Source organism: Convolutriloba macropyga, chromosome 5 (assembly GCF_964194025.1).
Source record: "Convolutriloba macropyga chromosome 5, txConMacr16.3, whole genome shotgun sequence".
NCBI lineage: Eukaryota > Metazoa > Xenacoelomorpha > Acoela > Convolutidae > Convolutriloba > Convolutriloba macropyga.
Genome location: NC_134472.1, coordinates 56,399,201 through 56,418,450, shown reverse-complemented (window position 1 = coordinate 56,418,450; position 19,250 = coordinate 56,399,201). Strand labels below are relative to the sequence as shown.

The 19,250-nt window shown below is 35.3% G+C and overlaps 2 protein-coding genes across 4 annotated transcripts in view; one reads left to right on the top strand and one right to left on the bottom strand.

The window, feature by feature from the left end:
• Positions 1-19,250, bottom strand: part of LOC142339486 (uncharacterized) — a 204,467-nt gene that overhangs the window by 11,403 nt on the left and 173,814 nt on the right. For all 3 annotated transcript variants that reach the window (XM_075389537.1, XM_075389536.1, XM_075389535.1), the window contains 3 exons: positions 18,911-19,057; positions 18,354-18,498; positions 17,629-17,796 (listed from right to left, as the gene is read on the bottom strand). In XM_075389537.1, coding sequence (XP_075245652.1) covers positions 17,629-17,796; positions 18,354-18,498; positions 18,911-19,057 — 460 coding nt within the window. The remainder of the gene's footprint in view (positions 1-17,628; positions 17,797-18,353; positions 18,499-18,910; positions 19,058-19,250) is intronic.
• LOC142339487 (uncharacterized) lies at positions 8-14,868 on the top strand. Its single transcript, XM_075389538.1, has 6 exons — positions 8-339; positions 770-974; positions 1,596-1,869; positions 9,859-10,116; positions 10,589-10,811; positions 12,095-14,868. The coding sequence occupies exons 2-6, from the start codon at positions 831-833 to the stop codon at positions 14,817-14,819; spliced, it is 3,624 nt and encodes a 1,207-aa protein (XP_075245653.1). The 5' UTR covers positions 8-339; positions 770-830; the 3' UTR covers positions 14,820-14,868.

Here is a 19,250-nt window from a genome sequence, read left to right as displayed (position 1 = left end):
TGATGTATGTGAGTGAATAATTTGACACGTGACACGACTAACCATCAACCGACTCAATTTATTACCTGCTTTCATCTTTCTCTTTTCCCTTCAGCTGCTTCATACCTTATACAAGTATTCATTTCGCACTCAAACTTGTGAACCAACGAAGGACCGGACGCGAGGTCACATCTCTGATAGTATTGCCTACAATTTTACACTACATACGGCCTACATTGCGTGTATATTAGATTCTCTGCAGACAACTAGGGGGCAATTGTAGTGGAGGATAATCTGTGTCCTGTACAATTATCTCAATAACTTCACCCAACAATATCAAACCACGTTTCAGTTCAGATGGTAGGTCACTTAGGATCTTTCCCATTACCCCCCTTCAAACTCGCTTTGGCAAATAAATATAGCAGAATAGTTTGAACATGAAAACACAGTTCTGAAAGGGAAAGCTAGTTGCATGCAAAATTTGGTTATAGCCCCACTTTATCCCACCCTCACCCCACACACAAATATAGTAGCCCCCATTTTGATACAATTACTGCAATGCGGGAAATAAGTTATATGACCAGGGCGGAGCGAGGGGGGGGGGGGGGGGGGGCTAAAATAATGGGAGACCCAAAAAATTTGGCTCTTCTCTTTTACAAGCAACAAGCTTAACTGGGCTAGAGCATGATGATCCTTAAGGGGGGGGGGGTGCAGGTTAAATTTTCAAAATATAATAAAAGAAATGGTCTATAATAAAAGAAAAGAATTTTTACCGGACTCTCATTTACAGATGCGTGACGGCAATTGAAACAATCGTGGCCTCACTTATTTTGTTCTCTTACATTTAAAAGATGGACGAGAACGCAGGAGACGTTCTGAGTACGGATGCGCGACCAAGCGATGACAACGCGAACTACGAAGACCACCATCAAACAGCTGTTCTAGAATGTTCTCAAAATACAAAGACGGTCCACTTTGGGGACCAGATTTATCAGGAACTGTTTCCTTCCATAATTTGCAACGCTTTTGAATGATTTTTTATTCGACGCAGGTTTTGAGAATGAATTATACCTTTCTCAGAACTGTTTCCTCCTCCCTTCCCTTGTTACGGAGTATGAAAATAAAGATATCGGGATCTTTTCTGTTTGTGCACCAGTACGTTATGCAGCCCTAAGTTCAGTTACAGAGCACTTGCCATTTTTATAGTAAATTATTATGAAAAAATATGGCACATACGCTTGGGGGGGGGGGTGCAAATAATATGCACCCACAAAACTGTGGGGCTCAAACTGGAAACAATCCAGATAGCGTTTTACAGCCTTATGTGAATTGCTTTTGGTGATAGTTGAAGGATTCCCCCTTACATTATAAAACAGACATTAGAAAAGAGTTGTTGCACAAAACAGATTCAACAAAAATGTATCTTAAAGAGGAAACAGTTGCCCCCAATTTCGCAGATCGTTTTGCTTTTTTAATGCGTGATATAGGTCAAGTTTTCAAAGAAAAGTTTGATTATGCAGAATTTATCTTCGAATTCATTTAAACCAGTGCCCGGTTTCAAAAGGCTGTCTTTGAGCTTTCAATTGAAACAAGGAATTAGCTCCAATTGCCAACAGTCAGAATCGGACTTGGATGAAGACATCAGATCAGAAGAATTCCTTGCAGTTGACCACGAAGAATTAGAGGAGAACCTAGGAAGCGGGTTTCAAGAGGATGACCAGGTAGAAGGACGAACCGGTACTCCAGAGGTCAATGACCGCTGTGACCAGGAGGATCAGTGTAATACCGACGAGTACAGATCTGTTCAAGAGTACGATGAATATGATGACGAAGACGATGAGATTCAAGTGGAATCAGGAGAATACTCTCAACAAGAGAACATTGTTACGGGTGAGAGGATCTTACAGCTCTTCCCTATACATACTTTCTGCTCCTCAAAAAACCCCTTCAAGTTAATCAGCGGTGATAATAACCAGTAAAATTAAGCTGCGGTAGATTTGTGTGTGTGTGTGTGTGTGTGTGTGTGTGTGTGTCAGTGTGTGTGTGTGTGTGGTGTGAGTGGTGGTGTGAGGGGGTGGGGGTTTATAATGTCAACGAACCCATTCTGTTTTAGTATTTGAGTCAGACACCATATCAATTCTGTTGTTTCCTTCTCATATTAGGTGGAACATAATTGTATCTGGTTCTTTTTCTGCTTTTTCGGATCTATTCCGTTGCTCCCAGCAGCTTAGGGGCATATAACTTTTAGGATCTATTCTGTTTTGACCCCCCCCCCCCCCCGCTTAGTGAGCATAAACTTCTTATGACCCTCAGGCGCACCTGCTATTTTCTTACATAGTAACGTGCTACATAACAACCTATAATTTGTTACTGGGGGTCATAAAAAACACTGGGGGGGGGGGGGGGACAGAATAGATCCAACTTTTACACCCCAGGCAGGCAAATGCGCTATTTTCAACGTGCTATATAATAACACCTAGTTTGAAAGTGGGGGTCCTCGGGAACACTGGGGCTGAAACACTTGATCCAATTTTTTCATAATTCCAACGGTTTTCCCCATTATTTCAACCAATGTATATTTTGCATAGTTTTTGCGAATTTCCCATTATATCCCCCTCACCCATTTTTGGGGGGTATATGCGTCATGCCCACAGAGCCAAGGGTTTCGGTTCATAGTGCTAACAATTGCGGCCAACTAACTGTATTTACCATTGGTAACAATCCGCTTTAACCCAATGGCTTGTTAAATAAATTGAGAACATCACCGACGCAGAATAATTGCTCTTGAACGACGGGAGAGTTGTTAATTTTGTATTTCTTGTTATCACAACTTGAAAAATCTACAAGGGTTTTAAGTCGTCTGTTGCATGCAAAAATTGTCCAAAAACCATATTTTTTTGGATGTCAAGAAAACTATATTTAAGGTTTCTGCTTTTTTCTTATGACAAAACTGTTACCTGAAAACACTTTCAGCATGCAATTATTTTCTGCACGTCTTTCCAATGATCATTTTATTATTTTGAGATCTTTCTAACGATACTTATTCCAAAATTTTTTTCAAATGGAGGAATATATATATAATATATATATATATATATATATATATATATATCTATATATATACATATATTATGGAGGAATATAATATATATATATATATATATATATATATATATATATATATATATATATACATATATATATATATTATGGAGGAATATAATATTATATATATATATATATATATATATATATATATATATATATATATAATGAATATATATATTATATATATAGAGAAACACGAGCTATTTAAAAAATGGAAAAGGAAAAAAAATTGGGGGTACTGAATTCACATAAAATTTTGTAATTTGCAATTTAGTAATAATGATGTTAAGATAGCGTAGGTTCTTTTAAATAATCTAATTGTTTTTTTTAAGGTCTTTCAGCCATTTTTCGAATTTTTAGGCTATCTTAGTAATTTTTGGGCCATTTCGCTGTTTTATCGCATTTATTTGAAACTTAAACGAGGCATTTTGCTCAAATTACTGTTTTCGTGGCGCAAAACAGTGTTTAGTGGACAAAAATGACAATAAAATGATAAATTTTGAAACTAATTCTCAGGCCAATTTCTTGTAGGTTTTCATTTTTTCTTCAAATAGAAATTGACGTGTGAGCGAAATGCACCAATGCATCGAAAAACTAGTTTTCCTCCGAGAACTCGTTTCCCGAATTCATTCCTCCGCCTGTTTTATAAAAATTAGTTTTACCTTTCGATTACGTTTCTCGTTTTACCTAACTCACGACTTTCAGGGTAGATTTCTGAAACGAATTTGAAATGAATTATGCAATAGTGAATACGAGCAAGGTCTAAGTAGCTAAATCCAATTAAATGGGAAAACTGATAAAGCTTAATCATTATGTCATGTAGCGTTAGGCGATCAAATTTCATTTGAGCAAATGGTAGCTGAAATTAGTTATACGCTATATAAGCTATATAGCTATAAAGTATTAGAAGTTGATTTAATTATAATTTTTGAATTTAATTGAAACTGTACACCCAATAACTTTTTGACACGGAAATATTTATGTCAATTTTTGTCTCTTATTCTTCCTTTTTAAATTTCAATCCCGATGTCAACAATTTCCTGAGAACTTGCTGGCTAAGTTACCGTTTTCTTTGGAAACAAAAAAAATTCTGCTAAGGAAAAAAATTTTCAACTTGAAAAGTACATAAAACGCTTTCGATTTGTTAGGTAAACCTTGAAAGAAAAATCTCCTCTTTTTATTTCTCTTTAAACAGTTTAAACGAAATAAAACTAATTATAAATTAACTCCTGACCAAAAGGGAACCTCACATTGCAAACTTCACTCATTGCAAACAAATTGACAAAGCAATTGGTTTTCATCTGTTATAACTGTATTAACATGAGGGTTTTGAAATTTTTATTTTTGCAAAATTAAAAAATGTACTCAAGCTTGCTACGGTAAAAAAATAATTCAATTTGAGCTTCCAAAAATTGAGTTAAAAAATGAATAGTTAAACTAAATCAACTGAATAATTTGAAATTTTTCACAACCTTGAGACGTATGTTGCAGCACTCTGTGCCAAGCACAGTGTCGCCGAGTCGTCTTTTTCTGTCCGAAGAAGATATAGATCAACCAAATTTGGCTGCGCAGCTGGTACAGTTAACATGTTTTTAAATTTCACCATCAGAAAATTTAAATTGCCAACAGAGACGTTTGCATTAGAAAAGAAAAACACTGCATTGATACAATTTTTTTGGAATAAATTTTTTGAAAAACTTAACAATTTTCTTTCACTTTTTGTTATGTTCAAGAGTGTTGTTGAAGATCTAATGAATCTGAATTCGAGAAAACTTTTAATTAGCAAACTCATACAAATTTTTCGAAAGCAAGAAAGTTTTAGTAGCTGAGACCTCATGAATCAGAGGGTGAAAAGGTCGACAGAACATTTCTATGATGCCACGTTTGCATCTCTGCTGGGAACATATCGATCGATTAAAATTGGCATAACATAAAATAGGGCAGATAAAGTTCCTTGCCATCGAATAAATTAAGAGGTTTGGAAAAAGCAGGTGCAAAAACTCTTCAAAAATAAAAGCTGGTGTCTTTTCCTGTACAAAAAACAAATCTAAGTCGAAGTTTTGGGAGTGTTTGACCGTAAATTTATAGTAAAAATTTGGAATCATTTGTAAGTGAATCTCCCAGCCAAGCTTAATACATGTATTCTTATTTATTCCTAGTGAGCAATGCTCACCTTAAATTCAGCTACCGGTTTTAGAAACATAAGCAAGAAAACGGAAGCAGATTTCACAACAAAAAATTAAAAATTACCGACAGAAACTTCTCATTATATTTCACGCTCTAAACGTAAGTACCTTTAGAAGATTTAAAGGAAATAACATTCAATTCTTTTTAATTAAAATCCACCTTTAAAGCAATTAAAGTTGACGCTAAGTGTAATTAAAACACAAGCCTTTGATGTTTACAGCTTTTATGTTAAGGTAAATAAGGTAACTAAACTTCACGCGTTTTGTAATCAAATTTCATACGTTTCACAGGATAACAAAATTTCAGACGATGTCAAAACTTTTGCATGATTCCAAATATAAAAAGTGGTTCTAAACTCAATAAATTAGATTAAACTTCAAATTAATGGGCTTCATAAACCGGGGCTTCCTTTCAACTTCTGAAACCGTAAGGCATCTATTTGATTTTTTTTTCAGAAATATCCCTCAGCAGTCATTTTAATTATCTGTCTCAATTTTCATGCTTGTGAAATACGCTTACATTGCGAATCTTAGTTACACTAAATTATTAAAAGTACCTGCAAAACTACTTTTTGAATTGTCCAGCTAAAATCGTTAATAGATTTCACGTGAATTCTACTAACGAAAGATAGCAGGTAGATTTCACAAACCTGTAAGCGTTGTCTACAGCCACCCGTAGGACAGCAATATTCGCTTTGGGTCAAACAACTCCTAATGAAATCTCAATCAGTTCAGAATACTTCAATAATTTTGGTTATCGCAGATCCTCAATTATTTTTTACTTTTAGATATGGTCAACATCATACACTCAAAATATTTTAAGTACAAGAGTTCTTTAAAAATCTGCTCTTGCATTACATTGGGGGTTTTGGAAAATCACTCAAAGCATTCTTGAAGAAGGAAATGGCCATTGTCATCTAAGCCAGCTGTCATTTATGCCCACACAAGTTATACACAGTTCAAGTGCCAGCATGAGTTCAAATGGCTATGCTCAAGAAGCTTAAAATCAAATCAGAAAAACATAACACAGTTAAACATAACTAAAACCTCGTACATGTCGAGACCCTCCTTTAGAAATGCTCAAGACAAAAACCTGGTTATAGCTCATAATTTTAGTAACACGGTTGTTTGCTTTTTACTACTGCCAGATATTTGATGAGAAGCTGAAAGAATACAGAACAAAACCAAGAAATTAACGGTGAATAAAAATGAATAAAACAACAATAAAACCTAAAATCTTTCGTTCACTGCATCAAAGCAAAAATTGTGCTCAAAATTTAAAGCAATTCATTGTTAAAGGGATCTGTGTTCTCCAAAGCAACTCAATTGACTGCAGTGGTCTGACTCATAAAATAGACACCCGGCTTATAATGCACAAATCTTGAGTACTGTATATCATAAATCCTGTCGAGTTGACACTTAGAATTAGTGAGAACTTTTTTTCAGCTCAATATGTCCATCAGTATCATCGGTTTAGCAAACATCTATAATACAAAAATTTACTGTCCCCAATTTAAAACAATTAAAAGAGCTTTACTTATTGTAGCAGTAGCAATGATTTAATATAAAAATCAGCCAATAAAAAAGTTTATAAAAAGCAAAATGATTTAACCATTTGTCCGCAGTCAAAAATATATCAAGTTTTATATATGAACACAAACAGTGTTAGAGGAGGATTAAGTTTAGTATCTAGCTTCAACTAAAAATATTTCGTATCAAATCAAAAACTTGGGATAAAGGACAAAATTTTTGTCAGTTTAACCTTTAGAAGCGATTAATCATTTACCATGGTCAGGAACTCAATTCCAATTTGATAAAAAAAAGACCCACTCCGAATCAGCAAAAAATGTTCGTACTGTTTTGCCAATCACTTGGCCTATTTTTGTTTCTTGAGGTTTGTTTTAAAAATGATTTATAGGCAACCTTCAATTATGCGAGAATCTCATGTCGTCGGCATATAATAAATCCAACTGCAATACTAGTTGTTCAAAAAACACCTATTGTAAATAGAGAAACAGAAATGAGGGGGAAAACAAGCACAAAAAATACATCAAAACAAAATCTCATTATTAAAAAAAGCCCTTCCAACTGCTATTTTACAACCGTCTGGGAACAATTGATATTTGTAGTCAGAAATATTCCTTTAAAACTGCGACAACTCAATACACAACTTTCTAAGTAGGGTCAGCAATTATCAAAAACAACGCAACAGGTTTTGATGCAACAGGTTTTGATGAACATAACTGATAATTTTTTTATTGAATGCGACGTCCGCCAACTGCGACGTACTGCCAGATATTTGATGAGAAGCTGAAAGAATACAGAACAAAACCAAGAAATTAACGGTGAATAAAAATGAATAAAACAACAATAAAACCTAAAATCTTTCGTTCACTGCATCAAAGCAAAAATTGTGCTCAAAATTTAAAGCAATTCATTGTTAAAGGGATCTGTGTTCTCCAAAGCAACTCAATTGACTGCAGTGGTCTGACTCATAAAATAGACACCCGGCTTATAATGCACAAATCTTGAGTACTGTATATCATAAATCCTGTCGAGTTGACACTTAGAATTAGTGAGAACTTTTTTTCAGCTCAATATGTCCATCAGTATCATCGGTTTAGCAAACATCTATAATACAAAAATTTACTGTCCCCAATTTCAAATAATTAAAAGAGCTTTACTTATTGTAGCAGTAGCAATGATTTAATATAAAAATCAGCCAATAAAAAAGTTTATCAAAAACAAAATGATTTAACCATTTGTCCGCAGTCAAAAATATATCAAGTTTTATATACGAACACAAACAGTGTTAGAGGAGGATTAAGTTTAGTATCTAGCTTCAACTAAAAATATTTCGTATCAAATCAAAAACTTGGGATAAAGGACAAAATTTTTGTCAGTTTAACCTTTAGAAGCGATTAATCATTTACCATGGTCAGGAACTCAATTCCAATTTGATAAAAAAAGACCCACTCCGAATCAGCAAAAAATGTTCGTACTGTTTTGCCAATCACTTGGCCTATTTTTGTTTCTTGAGGTTTGTTTTAAAAATGATTTATAGGCAACCTTAAATTATGCGAGAATCTCATGTCGTCGGCATATAATAAATCCAACTGCAATACTAGTTGTTCAAAAAACACCTATTGTAAATAGAGAAACAGAAATGAGGGGGAAAACAAGCACAAAAAATACATCAAAACAAAATCTCATTATTAAAAAAAGCCCTTCCAACTGCTATTTTACAACCGTCTGGGAGAAATTGATATTTGTAGTCAGAAATATTCCTTTAAAACTGCGACAACTCAATACAACTTTCTAAGTAGGGTCAGCAATTATCAAAAACAACGCAACAGGTTTTGATGCAACAGGTTTTGATGAACATAACTGATAATTTTTTTATTGAATGCGACGTCCGCCAACTGCGACGTACTGCCAGATATTTGATGAGAAGCTGAAAGAATACAGAACAAAACCAAGAAATTAACGGTGAATAAAAATGAATAAAACAACAATAAAACCTAAAATCTTTCGTTCACTGCATCAAAGCAAAAATTGTGCTCAAAATTTAAAGCAATTCATTGTTAAAGGGATCTGTGTTCTCCAAAGCAACTCAATTGACTGCAGTGGTCTGACTCATAAAATAGACACCCGGCTTATAATGCACAAATCTTGAGTACTGTATATCATAAATCCTGTCGAGTTGACACTTAGAATTAGTGAGAACTTTTTTTCAGCTCAATATGTCCATCAGTATCATCGGTTTAGCAAACATCTATAATACAAAAATTTACTGTCCCCAATTTCAAATAATTAAAAGAGCTTCACTTATTGTAGCAGTAGCAATGATTTAATATAAAAATCAGCCAATAAAAAAGTTTATCAAAAACAAAATGATTTAACCATTTGTCCGCAGTCAAAAATATATCAAGTTTTATATATGAACACAAACAGTGTTAGAGGAGGATTAAGTTTAGTATCCAGCTTCAACTAAAAATATTTCGTATCAAATCAAAAACTTGGGATAAAGGACAAAATTTTTGTCAGTTTAACCTTTAGAAGCGATTAATCATTTACCATGGTCAGGAACTCAATTCCAATTTGATAAAAAAAAGACCCACTCCGAATCAGCAAAAAATGTTCGTACTGTTTTGCCAATCACTTGGCCTATTTTTGTTTCTTGAGGTTTGTTTTAAAAATGATTTATAGGCAACCTTAAATTATGCGAGAATCTCATGTCGTCGGCATATAATAAATCCAACTGCAATACTAGTTGTTCAAAAAACACCTATTGTAAATAGAGAAACAGAAATGAGGGGGAAAACAAGCACAAAAAATACATCAAAACAAAATCTCATTATTAAAAAAAGCCCTTCCAACTGCTATTTTACAACCGTCTGGGAGAAATTGATATTTGTAGTCAGAAATATTCCTTTAAAACTGCGACAACTCAATACAACTTTCTAAGTAGGGTCAGCAATTATCAAAAACAACGCAACAGGTTTTGATGCAACAGGTTTTGATGAACATAACTGATAATTTTTTTATTGAATGCGACGTCCGCCAACTGTAAGTGACTATTTAGTCGAAGACGAGTGGAACGATCATGAGATGTTTACAGACGACGGTTTTCACAATATAAAAGGGAGCGCCATCCTTCAGAACAAAGTGGAGGTCGTACAAAGTAGTAATATGATCACGGAAAATACCACTGATGGACAAGAAGACAGGAATAATCAATGGAATGAGGGAGTGAACAACGCTAAAACAGACCACATTCCACAGATCAGCTACCCGGTTCTGCAAGACACTCCATTTCCACTCGACGTACCAGCAGAAACAGGTACCACTCAATTTTTCAGCAATATCAAAGTCGAGAAACTATTCAGATTTATCTAGACAGTTGAACTTATACGTGGAATTTGTGCGTCCAGCAATAAAACCTAAGCATATTAAAATGTGTAAAATAAATGAATATTTTCGACATCGCTATTTCCATAATTTTGCAGCGCGAAAACCTTAAAGATGCTTTATATCAATTAGAACATTAATTTATATCAAAGAACATATTTACGGCTAAGTTAAACCGCAAATTGGTAACCGAGGTTCAAAATTAATGTTCTTTATATCAAAGAACATTAATTTTGAAGTTTATTTTGTTCCAAAATGTAGGAATACAAAAGCATAATGAAGTTGCAGAAATTGTAAATACATACGTTATTGGTCTCAAATTCCCGGGTTCGCCACCAGCCAGTTAAACCAAACCTTTTTGAATTTGCTCTTTCAACTTTGGTCTCAACCATACTTTTTTCCAGAAGCATTGGACCCGAGTACAGAACTGAAAAGTGGTCATAACACTCCGAGGACCTTGATAGATGTGCCACCAGAAACGGCGCTCTTCCTATCCAAATTAAGCATGAGAGATGTGGAACAACTGAGTGATGCCAGCAGCTGCTTCGAGAACATCAGTTCAAGGATAGACCCATCAGACAAGACAATAGACTTGGACGAATTGAATTTGCAGAGCAGTGATGACAGGTTCAAAATTGCTATCATCCTTTCGGTTTCAACCTCATAGCAAAGTTTCAAAAATTTTGATTTTGCATTCAATTAAACAAACAGATGTTACGACAAAAGACAACCTTAAATCAAAAATGTAACAAGAGAGGAAAGCGCAAGTTAAAACTGGTTTTAAATATCAGAAAAACATGTGAATATCTGAATATCCACAGAAACTGTGAATATACAATTTTTGTACGTTTTTTCACTTTCTACTAAAATAAAAAGAAGAGCGCTCGACTAGTACTGTGTGTTGCACGTAAAATTCAATTTTTATCCTGCAGGACACGATCGCACAGTCAGCTCAGAAATTATAATTTTATTGTAAAAAACGCCCGGATTTCAAAAACAGCGCTTTGAAATCCTAACGCATTTAGACAAAAACTAAGCCGAAAGCATTAAATAGACTGAGTGGAGCCTCATAATAAAGCATAAAAGACCTATTATTAAAGAGACTAAGTGACCAGGCATCAAAAACCACACCCAAACAGGCAAAAATCAAAAAATCAAATAGTTTTTCAACACAAGTAATGTCAAATTCTTTAACACGGTAGCCTATAAACTGGAACTATTAAATAGATATACTAATGCCTCATTGAAAATATACGGGAAAACCTGTCATTACTGAAACCAAAAGATGAACAAAATCACAAATGAAGTCAAAAACTAAAAAACCCACTCACTTTCTGAAAACAAGTTCTCACGTCAAAAGAAACAGTTAGGACTAAGCGCAATTAGAAAACAAAAATCTTAATTCAAGAGCAAAAACAGTGAAGTAAAATCTCCGCAAATAAATTCTGGCTATGGAGATTTCCAACACGAATTTTCCAAACCACTTTAGCAGCTCAAATTTTTTCATTATTTTGTTCTAATTATTAATTTAGCTTGACTGAAGTTAGTACTAAAAATTGACATGGAGTATTAAACATGGAAAAATTAATTGAAAATTATAAGTATCGGTTTCAGTAAGAAAATTTTAGTTAAGATTCCTAATTTCAGAAAACTTGAAAATAATTGGAAGTCACGTTGTTGAAATCTGGGTTTCAAGAGATTTCATATGATGTCACTTTTATTTTTCTACGATGTGTATAATATTTTCCGATTTCGTCTGGTGAAAAAAAGCCAAACTCGAATAAATTTTCCGCCATTTCTAAAAAATGTTGGAACAATAAGGAAGTTTGTTACTTTTTCGCTCAAATAGTTTCTGCATAAATCTTATCAATACAAGTTTACGTGCTCCTTTAAATCTGAAAGGTTCCCAGATCACGCACAAAGCTAACGAGCGAAGCCTCTGAGTTTTCGGAAGCTACAACTCGGTCAAGCACTGAGGAAGGAGAGCAAAACATGGGCACAACATCATCCGATGACGTGAACGCGAGGAGCTACAGTACCACCTTATTAACTGCAACTTCCACGGAATCTTCGGTAGTGTACAGCAGTTGTGTCGCTCGGGAAACGCCTACACCAATTTTTAATGGAAATGTTTCCAATCATGAACCTGACCACTTTTCAGAACTCAAGGATGAACCCAAAAAATTATTCATTTCAACAACTAAGCAAACGGAATTTTTCGATGACTATGTTGAACTTGTTCAGAATTGTCCAGACAGGTTTCAGATCCTTGGACTTGACAGTGCCGTTTTGCAATGGAACAAAATTACAGCAACCTCGGTTACCAATTTGCGGTTTAACTTAGCGGTAATTTGGCTCAAACAAGACAACTTCTGCCTCTCGATTGACCAAATGCAAGACGAACTGTCATTGGACGATATTCGAGAGTTCTCATTGGCTGCTCTTGATAAGCGCTCGATCACAAGATCTTACGATTCGGGGGAAATCCATATCAATACTGCAGAACCAATTCAAGCTGCTGATCCAACGTCAACCGAGGAGTTCCTGACCTACAGCGACTTGGGGGTTCTCGGCGATTTGGTTTCCGAGACAGTTTCTCGGTCCGAAATCCGAAACAAGTTTGCCTTCCTTTTGGATAATAACGATACAAGTTACATAACGCATTCTGAGTTTTATCATTTAACTTTCGACGAGGTGGAAGAAAGTTTTGAAGCTTTGGAGCAAAAAACCTTAAACCAAATTGACGACGATGAAAAGATGAATTTTCTGGGATCCAGTGAATATGATAAGTTGTGTAGTAGCTATGCTCCTATTGCAGCAATTGAGCCAAGCATCGAGCCATTTGACTTTGAAAGTGTTTCTCTGATGAAATACAATCATTACAACGAGCTTGACAAATTTGAAATTCCACATCCTTCAAATCACCAGAAAAGCTTAGAAAATTACACAAACGCTATTAAAACTGTTCCTCAAACACAATGCGAGACGTTTGATGAGTATTATAAAGACCACGCAGGTCTAGTAAGACCAATTTACCCTTTTAAGCTCGTTAAAATGGAATCTTACTATCAGTGGTTCATTAAAGACAACGGGTCCGATTGTCTGCACAATTTAGCCCCTCTTGCTTGCAATTTTGCAACATTTGTTCAAACTGTGGCACAACTAGATGCTAAGAAAGTCAAAATGGAACATGTACAAGTATACAACGGTCACTTTTCAACAATGGAACAACTTCATCAAAAAAGTGACAGTTTGAATTTGAAGATAAGCGATGTTGATAATTTCTCCACGCCTCTCCCAGGGCAGTCTAAAATGGACCGAATACCCGATTCCGAGAGATTGGGCGCAAATATCACAGAGGAAAGCTCGTCATTCTTTACAAATCCAAACAATCAACAAACGGAGGAAGCCAGTACTTCTTTGGAAAAATTCACCAACAATATCGCAGAAGAACAGGATCAAAAACGAAAAATTGCTTTGGAAACCGAGCTCAAGGACGAATGTTTGATCGAAATGCTTGATGTGCAATCGTGGAACAAAACAGCGACATCGAACAATCCTCAAAATCAGTCATGCTCTCAAACTGAAAATGAAACAACTGTATTTCAGAACGTGGGTTTCACAAATCATCAACTTTTTGGTTCGCTCAAACGTCATGCCTGTGGATCCAAAGAAAAGCGTGGCACGAACAGTTTCAAATTGAACCCTGCTTCAAAAGGGGATGTTGACCGTTCAGCTTTGCTGACTGCAAATCTGGAGAGCTCTTTTTCAAGTTTGATGGCTCAGCAGGATTTCAGTTCTGTCACTTTGGACATATCAACTGACCGAACTATAAATGAGTTACAGAGGTCCACTATTGAACAAAGCAGCCAGATTAATTTAAGTCTGCCAAGAGGTCTGTCGGCCAATCTACGCGTGCCTCAAATACATGCTAAAATGTTGAAAAACATGAAACCTGGCGATCCCTCTACTTATGGAAAGTCAAAAAATAAATATGTTACAAGATGGTTAGCAAAAAATGAGCGAGAGTTTATTCGTTTGAACTGCTTAAAAATTCACGCAGAAGATTTATCAACAACCCGTGATCAAAGCTCCAGTTTTGAAAAACGACAAGAACAATTGAATCTTAGACGACTATCATTTCAGAACTCAATCCAAAGCCACGACTCTCGTCGCGATCCCAATAAAAAGACGAAAACACTTCGCTCTGACAAGAAACGATCCAATAGTTTACAAATCCCAGAATTGGGCCAATTGATATCTTCGTCCAAAAATAGAAGACGAGCGACGTTTGACCGACCATCAATTGAGCAGGAATCTGTAATCGCATGTTTAGATTCATTGAAAAATAGGCTAAAGTCCAAATACGAGCAAGAATATCTAGGAAAATTATGTGACCAAATTCTACTGGAAAATATTTGCCAATTCAGGGAAAGAACCCTGTCTGCAGCACAGTTGAGCAAAGTTCTAACACGATACGATTCTTCATTTGGGGATTTGAACATTAAGGGAAAACAAGAGGTTGTTAATTATCTGTTGGAAGATTTGAGTGTTCGAATAGATTCAAAGACATTGTTGAAGCGATTGATAAAGCAGCCAAAAGTCAGCAGCTACTCAACTAAGAAACAACACTAGGTCTACTTATATAGCAGTACTTAAAGCACAAATAAATATTTTGCTATCATCAATATTTTCCACCAAAGAGATGCCTCAAAACTTGCAGATGTACGTTCTGACATATTTATATCCACGCGTCCCTAGTTTCTGGAAAAAGCATTAAAAATTTACAAGAATAACTAATTCATTATTCAGATAGTTGTGGTTGTCAAAACAAACGGAATGATCAGAATATCGCTCAAAAAAACAAATTGACAATAACATTGCACATATTATGAGATGAATTTCAAAAATAATACATGCAACTTATCAATTATTTATTCACTTAACCTATATCCAATATCTATTCTAGGCAAACAATTGTAGGCCAATTTCTCTGTTAAATGTTTGGAGTAAAATATACGAGCGGGCAATGTTCTCTAGAATTTACGAATACCTGGAACATTTTAATCTTCTCTATTGCAAGCAATTTGGTTTTCGCAAAAAGCATTCCACCATAGATGCATTGGCAGAATTAACTGAAAGAATAAGAGTAAGCCAATTCAAAGTTGTCAACTTTTTTCTGGATCTACAGAAGGCATTTGATACACTAGATCATCAAATTTTGCTCCGTAAGCTAGAAAGTTATGGTATTCGTCATAAGTGCCTAGAATGGTGTAAAAGCTATTTATCTAATAGAACTCAGAGAGTTTTCGTCGCCGGTGTGACATCAACTTCGTTAAATATAACTTGTGGTGTCCCTCAGGGCTCCATACTTGGACCACTGTTGTTTTTAATTTATATAAACGATTTACCAAGAGTGTGTAATCAACTTAGTGTCCATCTTTTTGCTGACGACACCAACCTTTGCAGTTTAGGTTGCTCAAGAATAGCTATCCAAGATGACTTAGATAGTGTAGCCGCTTGGTTAAATTCAAATAAACTTAAGCTCAATATGCTAAAAACGGTTCAATTAAAATTAAAAATAAGTGCTTCCAGTGAGCGATTCCACATCGCATCAGAAGAAATTAAATTGGAACCATCATGTAAATATTTGGGCATAATAGTTGATTCAAAGTTGCTGTTTAGTTCTCATACAGATCTTGTCATAGGAAGACTTAGTTGGCAATGTGGTATAATATCAAAATTAAGACACTTCGCTCAAAGGTACCAGTTAATAGAATATTACAAGAGTGTCATATGTCCTATCATACAATATGGAATTTTGGTGCATGGATGCTCTAGCTTCACGTCTTTAGCTCCAATCCATCTGCTACAGAAGAAAATTCTTAAATTAATTTACTTTAAGAGTCGGTTCGATCAAAGCGAAGATCTATTCTGTGCAAACAAAATTCTAACAGTTTTTGAATTACATGTATATGAGCTGCTTAAGTTTGTTTTAAAATCGATTAACGGTTTCCATGCCGAAGACTATCTAAACAGTATGTTTCAGTTTGAAAGACATATTTTTACAAAAAGACGAGCAAAACACATGTTAGTAAAAGTGCCGTTATGCAGATCTAAATTGGAGCAAAATTCGATAAGTCGTCGGGCTTCAACATTATGCAATGTTTTGCAAATTCAAGGATTCTTGCCTGACTCTATCGGGAGCTCAACCTATAGCCAAATATCAATGACCTATCATAATTTAAAAGAATCTTATATTCTTGGAAATGAGGAACTCATTCGAAAAGAGTTTTTCTGCTAAGTTTCCAGAACCCTGTAATTCTAGATGCTTTCTTTACAAAACAACAAAAATCTACGCAAAAATTGTGGCGGTGCGTTCGTAGAAGGCACCGCGATTCATTTTTGCTGTCAAAATCTGATTTTTCTAAACTCTAAAGATAGTTTTTAAAAATGTTTCTTCAATTAGAGTTTTTTTTATATGAAGAACTTATTTTTCTCTTATTTTTTCAAAGTTGGCGAAGTCTGGACGTTCGCTTGAGCATGCAAAAATATGCCATAGAAGAGGGCATCTAGTAGTGAATTGTTCAAAGTTACCATTTAAGTTCTGTGTTATGTTTTTGAATCATTGCTAAGAAATGAAAAAGAAAGAAAAAATTTTTTGAAAAGTGTTAATAAGTTTATCATCTATGTTGTATACATCTGGGCACGCTGTGAAGTAGGTCAAACGACCTCGTTGCGTGTCCTTTCCTTGCTTGAAGATAAATAATACTATGCTGATCGTTCTGCTGTACTTTGCCATTCTATTGTAAACTTCGTTGTTTTTCTTTTTTTTCTACTAAATCTATGCTGTTCTGTATTTATACTTTACAAGCGAGGATAAATTAACTCTCACTCTCTCTCTCTCTCTCTCTATTCTAAGTTTCTAATCTAGTCTCATACATTCTACAGAGACCGAAAAATCTTGTCAGATAAAAAGAATGAAGGGACAGAAACTTCACTTCTGAAAAATGTATATTAGTTTTTTTTGTGCCGGTGGGTCTATCTTACAGTTGGGAAACTAATAGACAATTTCAAAAATTTTTCGCAGATAATACATTGCTGAAATGACGCAGGGCGAGTCTCAGTCACCCAGAGAATTTCTTATCAAATATTGGTTGGCAAGAGTTCTTTTTTTGCCTATATTCAAAACTAATATTTTACCAACTGAAACCTTTTTTCTCTGATCCTCTACTTCGTCATCTACCCTGGGTTGGAAATATTTGATATCAGATTTAAAAAAACCTATACTTCAGATTATGTTCAAGACGATTTTTGTTACTTTCTAACAAGCTTGGTTACTTTATGCCACACTGTTGCACTCATGGAAGACTTCTGTGCCCTTGAACGTCAGCGCAGAATAGCCGAAATAATCTTTAGTGTTAAGGCGAATATTCGTTCTCACCGATAGAGGTCGCACTGCATGAGTTCAAGGTTCTGCTCCCAATTCTCAATCTGGGCCAGGATTGGCTGTCTGTTCTTGGAGTCCACTGTGACTGACAACTGCAACTGGGCCATCTTCCTCATCTTGCTATCTCTGTCCATTGCATCCTCACGTTTTCGAATCTCGTCCCTAAAGCATACTTGCAGTATGAACGTAACTACAGTTACAAAAGTACTCTCTTCGCGGAAACGTTATTTCTTTTTCTGATTGAAACTTAATTGTTTTTCTATGTGCAGGGAGAGATTTTAGATAATAAAAGATGTTTGTATGCATTTTGAGAAACAAAGTCTTGACAATATCTTTTTCAAGATTCCCCAGAAAAAATGGCTGACAGGCTTTCTTTTAAGTTATCTCAAATTTTGACACGACATAACTCGGTAAGGTTCATCTACTTTCTTTAATTGGAATGGGTAACGTTACAGCACATCATTATTTGTGTCTGTTTGTAATTAACTTAAACTTTTTGTTTGTATACGTTGCTTAATTAAAATACGTTGCTTTATATTGACTAAAATGGTAAGTTCATACACTGCTTTCAACTGTTTCTACTGCGTTTAACTGTTTCTTTCATATCATTACTTACATACCATAAAATTCAGTGCTCTTTTACTTTCATGTTCCATGAACCAACGTGGTTTCATGTAAGAAGTCTAAGTATATCTGGAAGTAGCAGCCAATATGCCAACCTGAGACATGTGAGAGTGTCCTGTGGCTTCTGGTTGGTGGCAGAGGGTGGGGTTGAACGCTGCTGCTGTTGGCCAGAGGAGGAGTTCCCATTGCCGTTTGAGCTCAGCCTCTCCAACACACCCAAGGCAAATGCACTTGAGCAACCTATTGAGAAATATTTTCACTCAATATTGAGAAATATTTAACTCAATAATTAAGAAACTAGTTGTTGATGCTCAGTTTAGTTTTTAAATATCGTTCACAAACTTTGCGACATCGTTTAAGACTCAATTATTTTACTGCTAAAAATCAAATTTCTAGGTCAATGTTTTTCTAGCTCAGACAACGCAATTGACACCAAATGAAATTTTGGCAGGCATCTCTTCTTGACCATCTAAAACCTTCTAGATATGTTGAAACCAAAACTTGTCGAAAGGCTTTCGAAAGGCATAGCAAGGTCAGATAATATATTGAGTCTAGACCCTCGAATAAACTTCGCTGTATAATTGTTCACAGAACATTTCACTACTTTCTCAGTACATCAGCACTCGTCTAGCAGCTACCAACTTTAACTTACTCGAGTGAATGGCAGTGATCCAGTTCTCTAGTTCAATCTGGGAGGGTGCCTCCAGGAGGTATACGTCTCCATTAGCTGTGGAAAGTGAAAAAATGTTCTCTTTCTTGGGGTGCTCCGGGATCGCTTGCCCAATGCAGTTCTCAATGTCTAGAAAAAGACTACAGTTTTACCATTTGATTAAGAAGAGCTGGAGCAAATCAATCAACATATCAATACCATTATTGAATGACAATTAAACAGTTCTTATAACTTAATTTTGTTCAGATTTGTCATACAAAGGAAACGAAGATTAATTTCTTTCTGATTATAAAAACGAGACAAAGGAGGGGGCGTGATTACA

Coding starts and splice junctions, on each gene's coding strand:
- LOC142339487 (XM_075389538.1), top strand. CDS start 831: ATGGACGAGAACGCAGGAGACGTTCTGAGTACGGATGCGCGACCAAGC. Junction 1,870..9,858: donor ACAAGAGAACATTGTTACGG/GTGAGAGGATCT, acceptor GTGACTATTTAG/TCGAAGACGAGTGGAACGAT. Junction 10,812..12,094: donor TTGCAGAGCAGTGATGACAG/GTTCAAAATTGC, acceptor AAAGGTTCCCAG/ATCACGCACAAAGCTAACGA.